General features: G+C 38.1%; 3 protein-coding genes and 1 non-coding gene across 4 annotated transcripts; 2 read left to right on the top strand and 2 right to left on the bottom strand.

Annotated features, from left to right (window-relative positions):
• The first annotated feature begins 440 nt into the window (after window positions 1–440).
• Window positions 441–7,045, top strand: LOC102606407 (thiosulfate/3-mercaptopyruvate sulfurtransferase 1, mitochondrial). The gene is made up of 12 exons (XM_006345968.2): window positions 441–623; window positions 951–1,139; window positions 1,302–1,361; window positions 1,569–1,631; window positions 1,885–2,009; window positions 2,090–2,252; window positions 3,470–3,529; window positions 4,320–4,378; window positions 5,015–5,096; window positions 5,992–6,055; window positions 6,318–6,385; window positions 6,486–7,045. Exons 1-12 carry the CDS (start codon window positions 537–539, stop codon window positions 6,585–6,587), a joined length of 1,122 nt encoding a protein of 373 aa, XP_006346030.1. The 5' UTR covers window positions 441–536; the 3' UTR covers window positions 6,588–7,045.
• Window positions 7,046–7,957: 912 nt separating this feature from the next.
• Window positions 7,958–8,030, top strand: TRNAR-CCG (transfer RNA arginine (anticodon CCG)). Its single transcript has one exon. It is a non-coding gene; the product is annotated as a tRNA-Arg (tRNA).
• Window positions 8,031–9,169: 1,139 nt separating this feature from the next.
• LOC102606065 (phosphoglycerate kinase, cytosolic-like) lies at window positions 9,170–12,024 on the bottom strand. Its single transcript, NM_001288522.1, is given in 7 exon segments — window positions 9,170–9,571; window positions 9,714–9,872; window positions 10,040–10,357; window positions 10,590–10,850; window positions 10,941–11,018; window positions 11,723–11,925; window positions 12,011–12,024. Coding segments are annotated over 6 exon segments (1,206 nt in total). The 5' UTR covers window positions 11,918–11,925; window positions 12,011–12,024; the 3' UTR covers window positions 9,170–9,376.
• Window positions 12,025–13,056: 1,032 nt separating this feature from the next.
• LOC102605730 (phosphoglycerate kinase, chloroplastic-like) lies at window positions 13,057–15,233 on the bottom strand. The gene is given in 5 exon segments (NM_001288298.1): window positions 13,057–13,354; window positions 13,601–13,759; window positions 13,927–14,244; window positions 14,368–14,628; window positions 14,722–15,233. Coding segments are annotated over 5 exon segments (1,449 nt in total). The 5' UTR covers window positions 15,220–15,233; the 3' UTR covers window positions 13,057–13,141.
• Window positions 15,234–17,015: the final 1,782 nt, after the last annotated feature.

Genomic DNA, 17,015 nt, shown 5'->3' with positions numbered 1-17,015 from the left:
CATATAAAAACATTATTTCGCTTGAAAAACCGGAGGAAGCCACACATTTTCTTGAAGAATCGGAGGAGCTCATATTTGGATTTGCCGCCTAATCCCACAGAACTAGGGTAGAAATTTTTGGGCTATGTAATTTTTTTTTACTAGGTAATATGGGTTGTCTAAACTTTAAAAAAAAAATGATAATAATAAAAAAGAAATAATGTGACATGACACCCTATTAAGAGAGAAATAATATTTTTTTGTATCAAGTATATTTTGAGGAAAAAAGGTAAAGTTGGATGATATTGTGGTCCTAAAACAAACATAAGTGATATTCTTAGGTAATTTCCCAAACATGGGTGACTATCTAGGGAAATTACTGGTTGAATTTTTTTTAAAAAAGAGTTGGAGTATAATAGGAGTGAGTATATATATATATAAGGTAAAAAAAAATATGTGACCAAAGTGAAAGGGGAAAAAGATGGGGGGACGAATTTGCGAATAGGTGGTGTGAAGTGAAGTTTATAGCTGCGGGGGGAGAAGAAATTGTATGAGCGATGGCGTCGGGGATATTATCAAGGTCTCTCTCTCTTCTCAAGTCTTCCACTTTCTTACTCTCCACAAAGCCCCAATACTTTTCTACTGTAAGTTCCCCTCCTTCTTTCGTTGTCAATTTGTCTTTCTCGTTTTTGTTTAGTAAATATGCGGCGATTTTGATTTTTACCAGTGTCTTTTCTGTATTCAGTACCGGCGATTGTGTTCTACATCTTTTTCATGGTTGTTGATCCTTTGTTTGCGCAAAATTACAACTTTACTCTACTTGGTCAATAAATTAACTCTTGATTGAAGAAATTCATTACAGAAAAAATTGTATTATCACCTGGCTTTGCCTGTAGATTGTTAATTTCTTCCATTCATTTTCCATTGAAAGTTGACGACAATGTTTCTCATTTGCTTAATCCTCTTATCAGAAGAAAACATTCTACTCCCAAGCTGCACCAACCTATTTCTCTTATAAGCTGGTGGGTTCTGTTACATGTCGCATGGATTCATCAAGGGTGGGAACACGGGCAACATTCTCAACACAAGCTGTCTCCTCCAATGAATCTGTTGTTTCAGTTGACTGGCTCCACGCAAACCTCAAACTGCCTGATATAAAGGTGTGTGATTGAACGTTTTACTTGTTGGTCCTGCTTCCAGGGATTCAAACTTATTTAAGGCGGCGATGCTATTCAATCTAGTCAATTAAGGCAAAGCATTTCTCTTTTACTTCTTTTCCTATGCTTAGAGAACTTAGATTTTTCGTTTTCGTTTTCATTAAGGTACTGGATGCATCTTGGTACATGCCAAACGAGCAGAGAAACCCTCTTCAAGAGTATCAGGTGCTCACCCTGATTGATACCTATATAAATAAAACTACTTTATTCTCACTTGATGAAAAAACTAAATGGAACTACCTTTTTCTTCATTCAAATGCCTGCATTGCTTTTGTTGATTATATTCGTAGATGGAAAAATTTCATCCTCTACTAGACCCCTATGTGGTTTATAACTTTATTTGCTCAACTCTCTATCCTTCTATTTGAACAGGTTGCACATATTCCTGGAGCACTCTTCTTTGATGTAGATGGTATATCTGATCGTACTACAAATGTAAGACTTGTTCAAATTTATTTCTTCTTTTAAGAATAATTTGCTTCATAATGTAATCTTTCACATCATGTAACATCTAGTCTGGCGTCAGTGTCTCTACCACGCCTCCGTCCTTTTTTCATTTGAACTCATCTGGTTCTACAGTATCTATACCGTAAGAGATGTTTCACCTAACCACACAACATGCTTTTGAGATTGATCACAACATCTTTTTGTCGTATAAAAGGCTTTATTTCTCTGTTTATGTTATCAGTTGCCTCATATGCTGCCATCTGAAGAAGCATTTGCTGCTGCTGTATCTGCTCTTGGAATTGAGAACAAAGATGGGGTTGTTGTCTATGATGGGAAGGGCATCTTTAGTGCAGCTCGTGTATGGTGGTGAGTTGACTGATTACTGCAAAAGGCAGATATGCTCATTTTGTACGAAATGACTAACAAATTACAAAATGGATAATCAGGATGTTTAGAGTTTTTGGACATGACAGAGTTTGGGTTCTAGATGGTGGCTTGCCAAGATGGCGTGCTTCTGGATATGATGTCGAATCCAGTGCATCTGGTGACGCAATTTTGAAAGCTAGCGCTGCCAGTGAAGCAATAGAGAAAGTATATCAACGACAGGCGGTAAGTAAATGCTTATTTCCTGTGAGCTTCACTTAATTGTATATCTTAAAAACAGAAAATTGCTACAACAAAGTATCTTTCTATAACCTTGATAGCATGGCAGTGTTAAAGCAATAGGACTTGAATTTAGTGGTGGCAAGATCTTTGTGCAAAAATGCCCCCCGGGGTTTTTGGTCCATTGGTACGAGCACAGAGCGTCATTTGTGAGTGAGTCGCACGTCACTGAGTTCAAATTATAGTCCACAACCCTCAGGGATTTCTCGGTTTAAAAAAAAGGTCTCTGTAAGAACTTTAATGAGATAACTGTTTTCTTAAATATGGTTCTATCGTGATAAGGAGAAATCCAATTGGACAGGTCATGGTTTTTTTTTGAAAAATAAAAGAGAAGTTGCTGCCTTTACATAAGAACAAATAAAGTTGAAAATGCTGAGGCATTTATCCCCTTGTTAAGTGGGATCACCGGAAACTTTATGAAGGATTTGTTACCAAATGTAGATACGATGAGACAAAAGTCTCAACACAGGATTAAAGGCGGCCACTGATTCTCTGTTGTTTATGTGGTAGAAGTTCAATAAATCCTTTTTCTTTCATGTTTGTGGCGCACAGTGCCAAAAGGAGTTTCAAGGAGCTTAAGGTTTAATTATGAGGTGAAGCACTAAAACAAGTAATCATCAATTTGACAGTGTCCTCTTTCTTTTATCCTTTATTCTTTTGTTTTTCTTTTTTTTGATGACAAGGGAAACCCGCAGCCGCTACCCTTTGGGTGCGCACAGGGTAAAACCCCCGTTCCTATGCAATAGCTCGCAAACCACATAGGAGAGGCAACCCGCACTAGGCATGCCCGATGCGACGAGCTCAACCCAGAAGGCAAACCCCTTGCTTTCGTTGGCAAGGGGTTTCGAACTTGAGACCTCCAACATGGAAGTCCCAAGCCCAAACCACTGGGCCACCTCGAAGGGTTTATGATGATTGAGAGTTTCCCCCAACATGAATGCTTTATTGTTTCCCGGAGAGGTGGGGTGTGTGAGCGAGGGAGGGATTGAGGTGTCTTATACTTAGGTATGCAACACTACATATGTCTTTTCAAGTACTTTTTCTACGGAGGAAATTAAGAGCCTCATTTTATTTATTTAATATCACCACAAACCTTCTATCTATTTTAATCCTGCTACTAATATGTATTACTTAATATCACCATAAGAACTTGTTGTTTGCAGGTTGCACCTATTACCTTTCAGACCAAATTTCAGCCACATCTCGTCTGGACCCTTGATCAGGTTAGTGTGCTTTCTCCTGCAGCTTTTATCAGAAGCTTTGTAACCATACGTCTCTGAACTGGAGCTAATGGCATGGAAATCAATATTGAAGTTGTAGTCTCTTCACCAGCACTCAATCACATTAGTTCCTATCACTGTGCAATTTAAAACTGATGGTAGGTCTAGGAACAGATGGAGCATGCACAAAACTTACAAATTGTAATGTAGTGTGTTTCAAATTGCAAGCATGTTCATTAATCCTTGGATCTTTTGTACAACTATGTTCAGCCAACAAAAAACACATCTACTTCCAAGGATGGAGCCATAGTGGTGGCTATGGCAGAACCCGATAGCGTTGGCTCAAACCTTATATTTATGTTAAAAGAATCATTTGATATGTACAAATAATTTATTCAGAACCCAGTAAACAAAACAAAAAATTCTAGCTCAGAAGTCAGAACCTATAAACTTGAAATCCTAGATCCGCCTTTGTCTACTTCCCTTGAATGAGATGTAAACCTCCACGAAGTTTGGAAGTAAATCTGGGCCATGGTTTTTGGAGGTTCTTTAGTGAATCTTTGTACAACACTTAGGTGTAATGGTTTTATAAGTGGGTGGTAGTCCAACTAACAATTTTTCTGCTGTCTGCTAGATTTTTCAAGTAGATTGAAGTTTCTGATTTACTTTCAACAGTAAACGCATGCAATTTTTTGTTGTCAATATACTTTCCCTAGTCAGCAATTGAATATGTGATTTTTTTTTGTCAATGCTTCTACTTTTTGATGTGGAGTTGTAACGTTTATACTTTCAGGTTTGGAAGAACATTGAAGAGACAACATATCAGCATATAGATGCTCGATCCAAAGCTAGGTACTTTAGTTTGTGGGAGAATTAATTCTTAATGATGCACTACTAGCTAAACTAATTGTTTTTCCAAATATTGTTTTGATGAGATGACACATGGGTCATTTGAGTAATACTATTAATTCTTGTTCCACAAACTTTAAGAAGTGTAACCTAGTTTACAACATTAATTAAGACTTCAAGCTGATCATTTCTCTCAACAATTTGTTCAATATGCAAGTAATATTGGTTCTGCACCTTGTCAAATAATGTCGAGTAAATAGAGGGCATGAGTAATATCTTTTTGGCATGTCTTAGAGGTTAGGAAGAGGTGTGTAGCATCACACTAGCATGTTCATGGTCAAGATGCTGATTTATCACATAGCCAATATAAGTTGGGGTAAGGACATAGCTGATATAGATCTGTACATGTACACTTATGCTCTATAATGAAATGAACCATAATGTTTGTTGGTTTTTTAGAAATAAGATAATGTATCTGTTGTTAGTATTATACAAAATGGATTCAAAATCCTTTGTTCTAGTCAAGTACTGTGAGTTTGGTTATTTATACTGTTTTAATGTATGAATAGGATCTTCTAAAATTCATTCTACACAATTGAATTCATTCTGAAGTTCTGATTTTTGCTTGCCCCTTTTCAGGTTTGATGGTGTTGCACCAGAGCCTCGAAAAGGAATAAGAAGTGGTCATGTACCTGGGAGCAAGTGCATTCCTTTTTCCCAGGTAAAGGTTTATTATTATTAGTAAAAGAGATGTGATTTTTCAAAATTTCTCTCTACTAAAAGCCATTGTCTGCAGTAGAGGAATGGAATAGGATTTTGATTTAACTGGTTAGATTATTTGTTGAGGCATTTGATACCTTTTGATCTAATTTAGGTAGTTGACTTTAATCATTGGTACTCCAGATTATCCAGCGCATGATATTGGAGGTGTCTCATGTTGATAGTGATTAAAAGCTATCACCCTTGACAATAATACACCACAGTGACCGTGTGTAAGACCCTAAATAAGGATAATACTCCTGGCATAGAATTTGGGATTAACTTTATCCCACGTTTGGTTTGCATTATTTGTTAATTCTGATGTAACTTTTACACTAGAATGGTGGGATTAGCTTTCCCATATAGGTGATAGCTAATCCCATGGGATATCCCACCATTGTACCAAACGACCCCAATGGGTTTGCTAGATGTTCTCTCCATATCTTCCAAGGTTATTGTGAGCACATTGGGGTAACTGATTCCTACCTTCTGCTCATGATTGAGTACAAGAATGCTTGAAAAATAAGCCATGCCTATCTTCATCCTCCTGAGGGGCACCTATTGCACATTGCACCTAATGCCTAAGTGTGTGCTTCCTTACATGTTCTTGTTTCTTTTTACCAACAAAAATATAGAGAGTGTTCTTTGTTTCTGAATGTTGATCTCTACTCATTAATTCCTGGACTAAGCTCTGTATGAGTAGAGCTCTACTATTTGTTGAAGCCATTAATACAACCAAGGGTAATTATTCTGGCGTTAATTTTTTTTTTAAATATTGATACCTGCTCTGACTAATTCCTAGATTAAGCTCTGTAATCATATATTAATATCTGGTTCACTTTGGTGATTTCTTACAGATGCTTGATGGTTCTCAGACACTATTATCTAATGAAGAGCTCAAGAAAAAATTTGATCAGGAAGGTAAGAACAGCTTCCCCTTGCTTGATGGACTTGCACAGGGAGAGAAATGGTAAAGCATTTGCATATGTACATAATTGGATTTAGTACAGTCCCAAGTTTAAATGTAATGGTCAATTTGAAAAGGCGTCCCCTTTGAAATGAAGAGTTAATTTTATATCATCCAACCTCATAATTTAGGCATCTTTGCATCTAGTCCTCTTTAACCATACTATAAATTATCCGACTTTCGCCATTGCTTGTATGATAACCTATTCTTCTATAGGTATCTCTTTGGACAAACCTATAGTAACTTCCTGTGGCACTGGAGTAACAGCTTGCATACTTGCCTTGGTTAGTCAAACTCTCTGTTTCTCTCTTTCCTATGATCCATCCTTGTATGACCAAAATGTATGGCGCAGAGAGGATTTTGAAACTTTGTTCATCTTTGTAGGGCCTCCATCGACTTGGAAAGACTGATGTTCCAGTCTATGATGGTTCATGGACAGAATGGGGAGGGCATCCAGATGTACCAGTCTCCACATCTGAAGCATAGATTCTACATGCTTTGAACAAGTGCTTCTACATATGACTTTACAAGGTCTACTTTGTCTGTTTAATTTCTTGTTGGTGAATATGACAGCTGGTGTTGTATCATGGAATAATGAAACAATATGATATTCGAAGTTAGTTATGCACATAAATATGTTCAGAGTCTCATAGGGCGGGAAGCCAAATGAGAGGGTCTGGAGTCGAGTTGGCAATGGATTGTTATCCCGTCAGGACTTATTTGCAACACTGTTGTGTTAGGACTTGGATGCTAGTAGTAGTAAGCAGGGGAAATCAGACCTGATTTTGAGAGAAAGAGATAGTGTGCCGAAAGGGGTCATTGGCCAGTTTAAATTTGATGAGGAGTAGAATTTTTCTGATCTTTCATAAGCAACAAGCATGTGTTCCTTTTCATACCAGTACCAATAACAAAATGAAGCGTGAAGGGATTGAGTATTTTTTTTTTCCAGACCACACTGAATTTTCTTTCTTTTCATTTTTTTGGTATCCATTCCACTCACTATTCATTTATGAGGTATTGTTGCGCAGTTTGTGACTTGTGGTCTCATTATCTGTTGCGCAAACCAATAATGATTTTTGGATTTGGAAATGTGAGTGTCGTGTCCCTTGTTCAAATTTCACTTGCACATGCAATAATTTGATGACAACAAAGGTAGGTATGTAATGTACTAAACAATTAAGAAAATGAATGAATTAGCGAATAACTGCGAGTGGTCACAACGTTTCAAGGAAATAGAATAACTGCGAGACAAGTGCCACCGTTTCGTTAAACGTCTCTTTGACATTTATATATATTTGTATTTGAATGCCCTACAATAACATTTGTATACCCCCAATTAATCAACTAACTGCTTGTCAATGGCCGACGCCGATGAAAACCGCATATTGAAGGACAGTAATAATAATAATGATTTAAAGGTCAATAGTATTGTGGAAGAAGAAATTGAGGAGGGTGGTGCATCCAAAACACAAGTGGGGAATGAGGATGATTTGAAGTCGACATGTACTGATGAAGAAGAAGAAGAAGAAGAAGAAGACGTGAAGGAGATGAATTATGACGATAAGGAAGCAATAGAAGACCTTATTTCAAAGCTTCACATTAATGGAGATCAATTACCTACTAATACTATAGGGAAGAATGTTTCAAGCCCACTAAATAACTTGAGATGCCGAGGCCGCTCCACCTTACTGTTGTTTTATCGTCTTTGGAGAGATCACCTAGTCAAGAAACCTCCTCTCTAGTTATTGTATATTAATTATCCTATATTGTATATTCCGTTATTGCGTAATAATGAAACTATATGTATGTTCTTTTATGTAGTATATCATGTTTGTTTGTGTAAAGATGAAACATGTGATCGCGTGGCCTAATGGATAAGGCGCTCGCCTCCGGAGCGGGAGATTGTGGGTTCGAGTCCCATCGTGATCGGCTGGGCTTGACTGTCTATAACTTGTTTTTTGGTTTATTAGTGTTAGTAGACAAACTATTCTTATAGGCAAATTAGTTACAAGGTTTATGGAGGTGTGAAGAACATATCTTGTTTTTTGGTTTATTAGTTAGTAGACAAACTATTCTTATAGGCAAATTCAGTTGCAAGGTTTATGGAGGTGTGAAGAACATATCTTGTTGTTAGGTTTATTAGTTAGTAGACAAACTATTCTTATAGGCAAATTAGTTACAAGGTTTATGGAGGTGTGAAGAACATATCTTGTTGTTAGGTTTATTAGTTAGTAGACAAACTATTCTTATAGGCAAATTCAGTTGCAAGGTTTATGGAGGTGTGAAGAACATATCTTGTTGTTAGGTTTATTAGTTAGTAGACAAACTATTCTTATAGGCAAATTCAGTTGCAAGGTTTATGGAGGTGTGAAGAACATATCTTGTTGTTAGGTTTATTAGTTAGTAGACAAACTATTCTTATAGGCAAATTCAGTTGCAAGGTTTATGGAGGTGTGAAGAACATATCTTGTTGTTAGGTTTATTAGTTAGTAGACAAACTATTCTTATAGGCAAATTCAGTTGCAAGGTTTATGGAGGTGTGAAGAACATATCTTGTTGTTAGGTTTATTAGTTAGTAGACAAACTATTCTTATAGGCAAATTAGTTACAAGGTTTATGGAGGTGTGAAGAACATCATCTCTTTGAACGGACGCTTGGGCCAAGGAGAAGAAACAAACACTGTATTATGAATAGCCATTATAGCACATTGAAGAAGAAATCATCTGCCAATATCCTTCAGCCTCAACAACTTCTTCTACCCATTGTTAAGCAGTTTTTATAAGAGACGCAACACCAACAAGAAGCATAGATTCCTTCCAATTGGTCACGGCAAATTAACCTTCCGTCCTCAAATCATTTAACCAGGGCTTTCTATTTGCAAGTGTAAGATGGCAGTATTGTTTCTTGTAAATCTGAATAAACACTACATCTCCTTCCGTGTACCAAAACTTTGTTATCAAAAAACCAATGGCTGGCTCGAATAGAATCACCTAATTGTGGAGAGGCAACATAAACAATAGTGTAAGAGAAAAGCTCAGGGCATATATAAAGCTCCAATACAGAAAAAGAAATCAACAACTATTAGTTATTTCAAATTATCAACCATGGAAGATTCTCTTATCACAAGAGAAAGTACCTCAATGAGGCCCAGAAAGTGCTTATTACAGTTGGATCCACCACCTTTTACAAGACTCTACAGATCCAAACTCGCTCCAGATTAAAATCCAGAGAGGAAAGCTAACAGAATGTGCAAAAAAAAAAGGAGCATATATGGCTTAGGCGTCATCCAGGGCAAGCACCCCAGGAAGTGGTTTCCCCTCCAAAAGCTCCAAGCTAGCACCCCCACCAGTTGATATGTGGCTCATCTTCTCTGCAAGTCCTACCTTCTCCACAGCAGCTACAGAATCACCACCACCTATGATGGTGGTCACTCCCTTTCCGCTAAGCTCTGCCAGTTTCTTTGCAATAGCCTGACAACAAAAAGAACATTAGATGCAATTGATCACCAATGTCGAAAGTGAAACATCTCAAAGCATCACTAGAAATATTCCTAGTAGAATAACAACTCCTAAATCTCTACCAGCTCAGCTTAAGAAAATCTCCATTTTATACCTCCGTTCCAGCAGCAAACTTGTCAAATTCAAACACACCCATTGGTCCATTCCAAATGATAGTCTTGGTGGTATCCAAGGCACTGCCAAAGGACTTGATGGCATCAGGTCCAATATCTAATCCCATCCAGCCATCAGGAATTTCAGACGCTGGAACAATCTGAAAGTGCAAAGAAAACCAAGTCAGCCAAGACCCTAAAACAGATACTGCTACAAAAAGAATTCATCTTCCAAATCAGGAAAGCAGTTAAACAGATATAACAGTTAGTTCTTACTTTTCAAGATAGAAATGACCTAGTAAAACATTTATACAGATGAGGGTTGTACCTTGCTGTTCGCATCAGCAGCAAACTTGTCCGCAATCACTACATCTGTGGGAAGCAATAGAGATACCCCTTTTGTCTTTGCCTTCTCCATGAGAGATGTTGCCAAGTCAAGCTTGTCCTCCTCCACTAGTGATGATCCAACAGCGTATCCTTGGGCCTTGTAGAAAGTAAAAATCATTCCTCCACCGAGCAATAACACGTCAACCTTCTCCAAGAGTGACTCTATAACACCAATCTTACTTGATACTTTTGAACCACCAACAATAGCAGCAAATGGCTTCTGTGGATTTGACACAGCTCCAACTAAATAGTCAAGTTCCTACAAGCATTGATGCTGCAGGGTAAGACACTACAACAAAAATATAAAGGCAACCACAATACGGTGAAAGAGATTATGAGAGTATCGTAACTGCTGAATCACAATTAACCATCCATACATGCAGCACAATTGAACAACCCTTGAACTAATAATTCTTCCTAGAACTATGCATAACACCTCTATTTTTTGAAAATGCTTTCCTATTTGACAGCCTGAAATCTTAGATTAGTACCTTTTGCATAAGGAATCCAGCAACGGCTGGTTTCAAGACCTTAGCAACCCCTTCCGTGGAAGCATGGGCTCTATGAGCAGTCCCAAATGCATCATTGACGTACAAATCTGCAAGAGATGCCAACTTCTTGGCAAACTCGGGGTCATTCTTCTCCTCTTCTTTGTAAAATCGCACATTCTCCAGAAGCACAACTCCTCCTTCCGGTAGTTCAGCCACCAAGTTCTCAACTTCTGGGCCAATTGAATCATTTGCCATCTTGACCTGAGCAAAATCAGCAAATAATAACTTTCTTAAATTGAACTAGAAGAAAGAATGAGTCAACAGAGAATAATAAGAGAACAACATACAGACCTCGATTCCCAATAGTTCTGAAAGTCTAGGCACAAGTGGCTTTAAGCTGTACTTTGGAGTGACACCTTTAGGGCGACCCTGAGAAAAAAACTGACAATCAGAAAAAACACAGATATGGGGGAAAAAGCACAAATAATTTACACTCGTGCGGAGAATCTCCTCAGCCATGCAAAGACAATGAGTAACAAACCCTAGATAGAATTTTCAACAAGTGAAATTCCAGAGTCAACAAAAACAGAGAAACAAAACTAGTTTCTCAATCTTCTGTAGCTATCAGATCTCCTCATCGACAAAGACAGACATCCAGAGCACCATTTATGCTTGGTATTGTGCTGTGCAGCATATCTCTTCTATACGTATGTTTATAGTTCCACTTTGGATACTCGGACAGATCCCGCCCAACCCCTTCTAACTCAACTTCAAAAGTTCTCTAGCTTACTCATCTCATTGTCAAAAGCAGTATATGAAACCACAAAACTTAATCTGTAGATGCTGATTTAGCCAGAGTTCTAATCTCTTACTCTAACCTTACATATGCTCTTCCGTAAGACATAGTAGTTAGCTCCCAAAAAAGAAAGAAGCAATTAAACCACAGTAGAAAGAGCCATTTAACACAATGAAAATGCACAAGAGCAGAACAAATGCATGTTTAAAAATTTAAACCAACGGTCAAGCAAAATCTATCCTGGACTTGATGAAAATAATGAAAGAAAGAGGGCGAGGGAAAGGGCAAGGACCTCAAAATGATAGCTAAGATTAGAAAAAGAGAAGGTGAAGCTTACAAGATGAGAGGCAAGGATGACTCTGGCACCATTTTGCATCAAGTACTTGATGGTAGGTACAGCAGCTCGGATTCTGGTGTCATCAGTGATGTTGAAGTTATCATCCAATGGAACGTTGAGATCAACTCGGACGAATACTCTCTTCCCTTTCAGATCTGCTTCTTTCAGTGATCCGACACTCTTCTTCACCGCCATTCTTCAATCTGAAAAACACTATCTGTCTGTATTAACACACCAGACAGTCATCATTTAATAGAAAAAAATCAGAGCTGAGGATCAGAAACTCACCGTTAATTTCGTCGGAGAATTCAATGCTATGATCGGTGCGATGTCTACAAGTGATTGGAATGGTCGAGGATGGTGTAAATAGGGGATATCCTCGCGCGTTCTTCGCACTCGCTTTCCTTTCCGTGGCGCACATTGTCTAGGGCAATATTATGGGCTTGGGCTTGGGCCACTTAGTTTCTATTTCTATTTCTGTCTTTAATTTTTGTCCTTTAAATTAAAAATAAATAAAAAAATGGCTGAAAATAAATAAAGAGTTAAGGAAAAAGAAAGTTTCAGAACATTTTATATCTTAAAAAAGTTTATAATCTAAACTTAAGTTTGAATCTATAAAATTATGCCTCAAGTTCATGTAGGTTAAAGACAAAAAATCTCTAAAATTATACCTTTCAAATTAGATATTGAGGTGAGAGTTTCAACTTGTCTTTTTTCGGCATGAAACGTCTAGATCCAACAGGCATATATTCGTGATGGTTGGTAGGTTGAAGCCTAAAAAAATACTAGTTGAAGACCAACTACGAACTGGTCCTCCATTTGATTCTCATTATTATGATAGTGTTATAATAGGCATAGCTAGAGGACTGTTTATCTTCAATTCTTTCTCCCAAAGAAACTTTTAGTTTCACTTTCTTAATTCAAATTCAGTAACACTTGTAATCATTGGAAGTGTTATCCGTCCAACTTCCTTCTAAAATGTAAATCCAAATTTGATCAATTCAATTTTCATAAGTTAAAACTTGTTACATGAAAAGTCCGCGCTTGCCTTTTCTGCTCCTTGTTTAATTTTTCATCAAAATTAATGTCCAAGTTCCAACGACCGGTTTTCTCATAGGAGTAATTTAAATCAATCAATGCACAACAAATATGTCATGAGCAGGAGGTGTCAAGTGAATATTATTAGTTTGTTCAGATAACAAGCTTCTTACATCTAAACAAGTTGAACCAAATCTGTTGAAAGACATGAAAGCTGTAGCTGTCTATAACTGATTGATATACACACACGCTCTTTATTTAGACAAAGAAAATAGCTGGGGAAAAAAAGACCTTTATCACCTGAAAAATCTACAACATTAACTCAATGTTTCCCAACTGGAAATCACCACTGATTAAGTTAAGAATTTAGTACAAATTGTTTTACACTGCAACAGGGGCGTCAGCTTCATCTAGAGCTATGACACCAGGGAGCACCTTTCCTTCTAGTAGCTCCAAACTGGCACCACCACCAGTGGATATGTGGCTCATCACGCTAGCCACTCCAACTTTCTCAACCGCTGCAACAGAGTCTCCACCTCCAATGATAGTGGTCACTCCTTTCCCACTTAGGTCTGCTAGCTTCTTTGCAATTGCCTATCACCACAATAACTTGCTTGTTACTATTTACTCTTCAGTTACAGAAACAACTCTATCGAAATGTACCAGAAAAATAAGTAAATAATAAATTCACACACTAAATGACATATAAAACCAGCTTGTTTACTCCTCTTCCTTTCAAATTTAAAAAACAAGTAAAACCAGCTTTATTCCCTTTACGTTTCTTTTATAGAACTCAGCATATGGTAAAACAAATATGAAGAGAAGAATGGCAATTGGTACCTCCGTTCCAGCAGCAAACTTGTCAAATTCAAACACCCCCATAGGTCCATTCCAGATCACTGTTTTTGTGGTATCCAAAGCATCGTTGAAAGTCTTGATAGAGTCTGGTCCAATGTCTAACCCCATCCAACCATCTGGGATAGCAGATGCCGGCACAATCTGGAATAACCAAAACAAAATTGTATTTTCAACACAATCCATACGTAAAAAATTCTGATACTAAGTGTCAATTACAGTACAGATGCAAGATCCAAGTCTAAAGAATCTCAAGAGATAAAAGCTCTCAGGTTAGATAGGTTTATACAAGAAAAGCTTAGAATGCAAACCTTGCTGTTTGCATCAGGAGCAAATTTATCTGCAATCACAACATCAGATGGTAACAAGAGACTGACTCCTTTTGCCTTGGCCTTTTCCAGGAGTGATGTTGCAAGCTCTAGTTTGTCTTCCTCAACCAAGGAGGAACCAACTGAAAGACCCTGAGCCTTGTAGAAGGTAAAGATCATTCCTCCACCCAAAAGCAATATATCACATTTCTCCAGAAGTGATTCAATCACTCCAATCTTGGATGAAACCTTTGAACCACCCACAATAGCAGCAAATGGCCTCTTTGGAGTTGAAACTGCCCCAACTAAATAGTCCAATTCCTGAAACAGATAAAGGAACAGTTAGACCAATAAATTTGCTAATGAATGCAGTTTGCAATAGATTTGTTTTAAGTTTGTCAAAGAAAACAATATGCAAGGAAGTGACAATCAAGTAAGCCTGACCTTTTGTAAAAGGAAACCTGCAACAGAAGGCTTCAAAAATTTAGTAACTCCCTCTGTAGAGGCATGTGCTCTGTGAGCTGTACCAAAGGCATCATTCACATAAAGATCTGCCAATGATGCAAGTTTCTTTGCAAACTCAGGTTCATTCTTCTCTTCCTCCTTGTAGAATCTTACATTCTCAAGAAGAAGAACACCGCCCTCTGGAAGTGAATCAACCAACTTCTCAACTTCTGGACCAATGCAATCATCAGCCTTTACAACCTGTTAGTAAATTAAAAGCATACATGGAGTCAATTAGATCATCACAAACTATTTCTTTTTATCTTCTTGTATATCAAAAGCAAGAGGATGTACCTGGATTCCAAGTAGTTCAGATAGCCTGGGGACAAGCGGTGCTAAGCTGTATTTAGGAGTGACTCCCTTTGGCCTTCCCAAGTGAGTGGAGAGAATAACTTTAGCCCCATTGGCAATCAAGTGTTTGATGGTAGGGATGGCAGCTCTAATCCTAGTGTCATCAGTAATGTTCTGTGCATCATCAAGTGGGACATTCAAATCAGCCCTGACGAAGACTTTCTTGCCCTTCAAATCGGAAGAGCTAAGGTCTCCAACGCTCTTCTTGGCCATGGAGACAACGGCCCTAACAGGATTGGAGGAGGCCTTGAGAGATCGGAGCTTGGTTGCGACGTGGTTGGTGAAGAGAGGATCAGCGACAGCGCCGGCGAAACCGAGGCGGCGGAGAGGAGTTTTGAGGAGGAAGCGAGCAGAGGAATGGGTGGTAGACCTGTTGGTGGTAGAGGATGATGATGTGGTGGGAATGCCGCAGAAAGTGTGGGAAGCAGTAGCTGATGCCATATCTCTTTCTCTTTTGTGTTTGTGGCCGCAGACAGAGAGTGGCGAAGAGAGATATGTATTATATTATACTAGAGGTTGGAAGTAGGCGTCAAAAGGATTTTTCTTATCGTTGAGTTTGGGGTTGAGGTTTAATTTCCAAGCCCCAAACATATCTTCATTTTTTCCTCCCCCCCACCACAAAATTCAACTCGCTATTTTACTCAAGTGTTTTTTTTTAAACAAGTATGGATCGGATTGAATATTAACTAGGGTAATGCTAAGAGCCTGTTTGATTATACGATATGAAATAATGAGATGAAATTCAAGTTTTATTTGCACATATGATTGAAACTTTTTATCTTGTATCTTTTCTGTGAAGAATACCTCATGACCATGGCTAGTCATCCATGGATGCAATTAACAAAGAGAGCAGAGAGGAAGACACATAATTGGGAGGAATCAATTAACTGATTTCCATTATGATGAGAACACACATTTATACAGAATGAGAAAAACAAACTCTAACTAACTAGTGAGTTGACATGTTGATAGAAAGGAATCAGTAACAAACTTATTCTAACTAATTAACTGAACAGACTAACTAACTGATTAGACTAGTAAACTAACTATCATAATTAACTAACTCATAACACCCCCCCCTCAAGTTGAAGGTGTGGAGAACACTGACAACTTGCTCAATGCTGTAGAATGTTTAAACCCGGTCAATGTCTTCGTCAATATATCTGCCAGTTGATTATCAGAACTTATGTGGTGTAGTGAAATAAGGCCTGACTGAAGTAGATTTCTCACAAAGTGACAATCAACTTCAATATGTTTAGTGCGTTCGTGAAATACTGGATTTCTAGCTATGTGCAGAGCAGATTGACTGTCGCAGTATACTTCAATAGGCATAGGCAATTGCAATGTGAGTTCTGTTAATAATCTGCTGAGCCAGACTAATTCTCCTGCAACTTTCCTGAGAGCCCTATACTCTGCTTCTGCTGAAGACAGAGATATAGTCTCTTGTTTCTTGGACTTCCAGCTGAGTGGACTGTTGCCTAACAAGACAATATAGCCACTTACAGACTTCCTGGTGTCAGGGCATGCAGCCCAGTCAGAGTCACAATAGGCCTTAACATTGTATGATTGATCTTGGGACATGAAAATTCCCAGAGTAGGGTCTGCCTTGAGGTACCTCAATATGTGAAAAGCTGCTTGTAAATGAGGTTCTCGAGGGTCCTGCATAAATTGGCTGAGATGCTGCACACTGTATGAAATATCCATTCTAGTGTTAGTCAAGAAATTCAGCTTCCCAACAAGCTTTCTATAAAAGAGAGGTTCTGATAAGGGAGCTCCTTCTTTGGCATGTAGTTTCACTGCAGGGTCAAGTGGAGAGTTGCAGCTGCTCATACTTGCAACTTTGTAGTCTTTTAACAAGTCAAGAACAAACTTCCTTTGAGAGATAATAAGTCCATCCTCCTTGTAGAGTACTTCCATCCCAAGAAAATAGTGTAGCCTTCCCAAGTCCTTAATCTTAAACTTGTCATGGAGGAAGATTTTGAGTTCTTCAATCTCAGAATCACTGGTGCCTGTTAGAATTACATCATCTACATAGACAGCAACAAAAATGCTGGAATTTTCAGACTTCTTGTGGAACAAGGAATAATCATTCAATGAATGAGTATACCCCTTTGAATACACAGTACATGTGATTCTAAGTCCAAGTCTGTTTCTTTTCCTGCTTCTTCATGTACATGTACTCAACACTGTGTTTTAGTCAATAAAAGTCCTAATATTTCTGCTTGTTTTCTGACTCA

Source organism: Solanum tuberosum, unplaced genomic scaffold (assembly GCF_000226075.1).
Source record: "Solanum tuberosum cultivar DM 1-3 516 R44 unplaced genomic scaffold, SolTub_3.0 scf00076, whole genome shotgun sequence".
NCBI classification, from domain to species: Eukaryota; Viridiplantae; Streptophyta; class Magnoliopsida; order Solanales; family Solanaceae; genus Solanum; species Solanum tuberosum.
The sequence above is the reverse complement of the archived record's forward strand: the minus strand, read 5'-3'. Positions and strand labels throughout refer to the sequence as shown.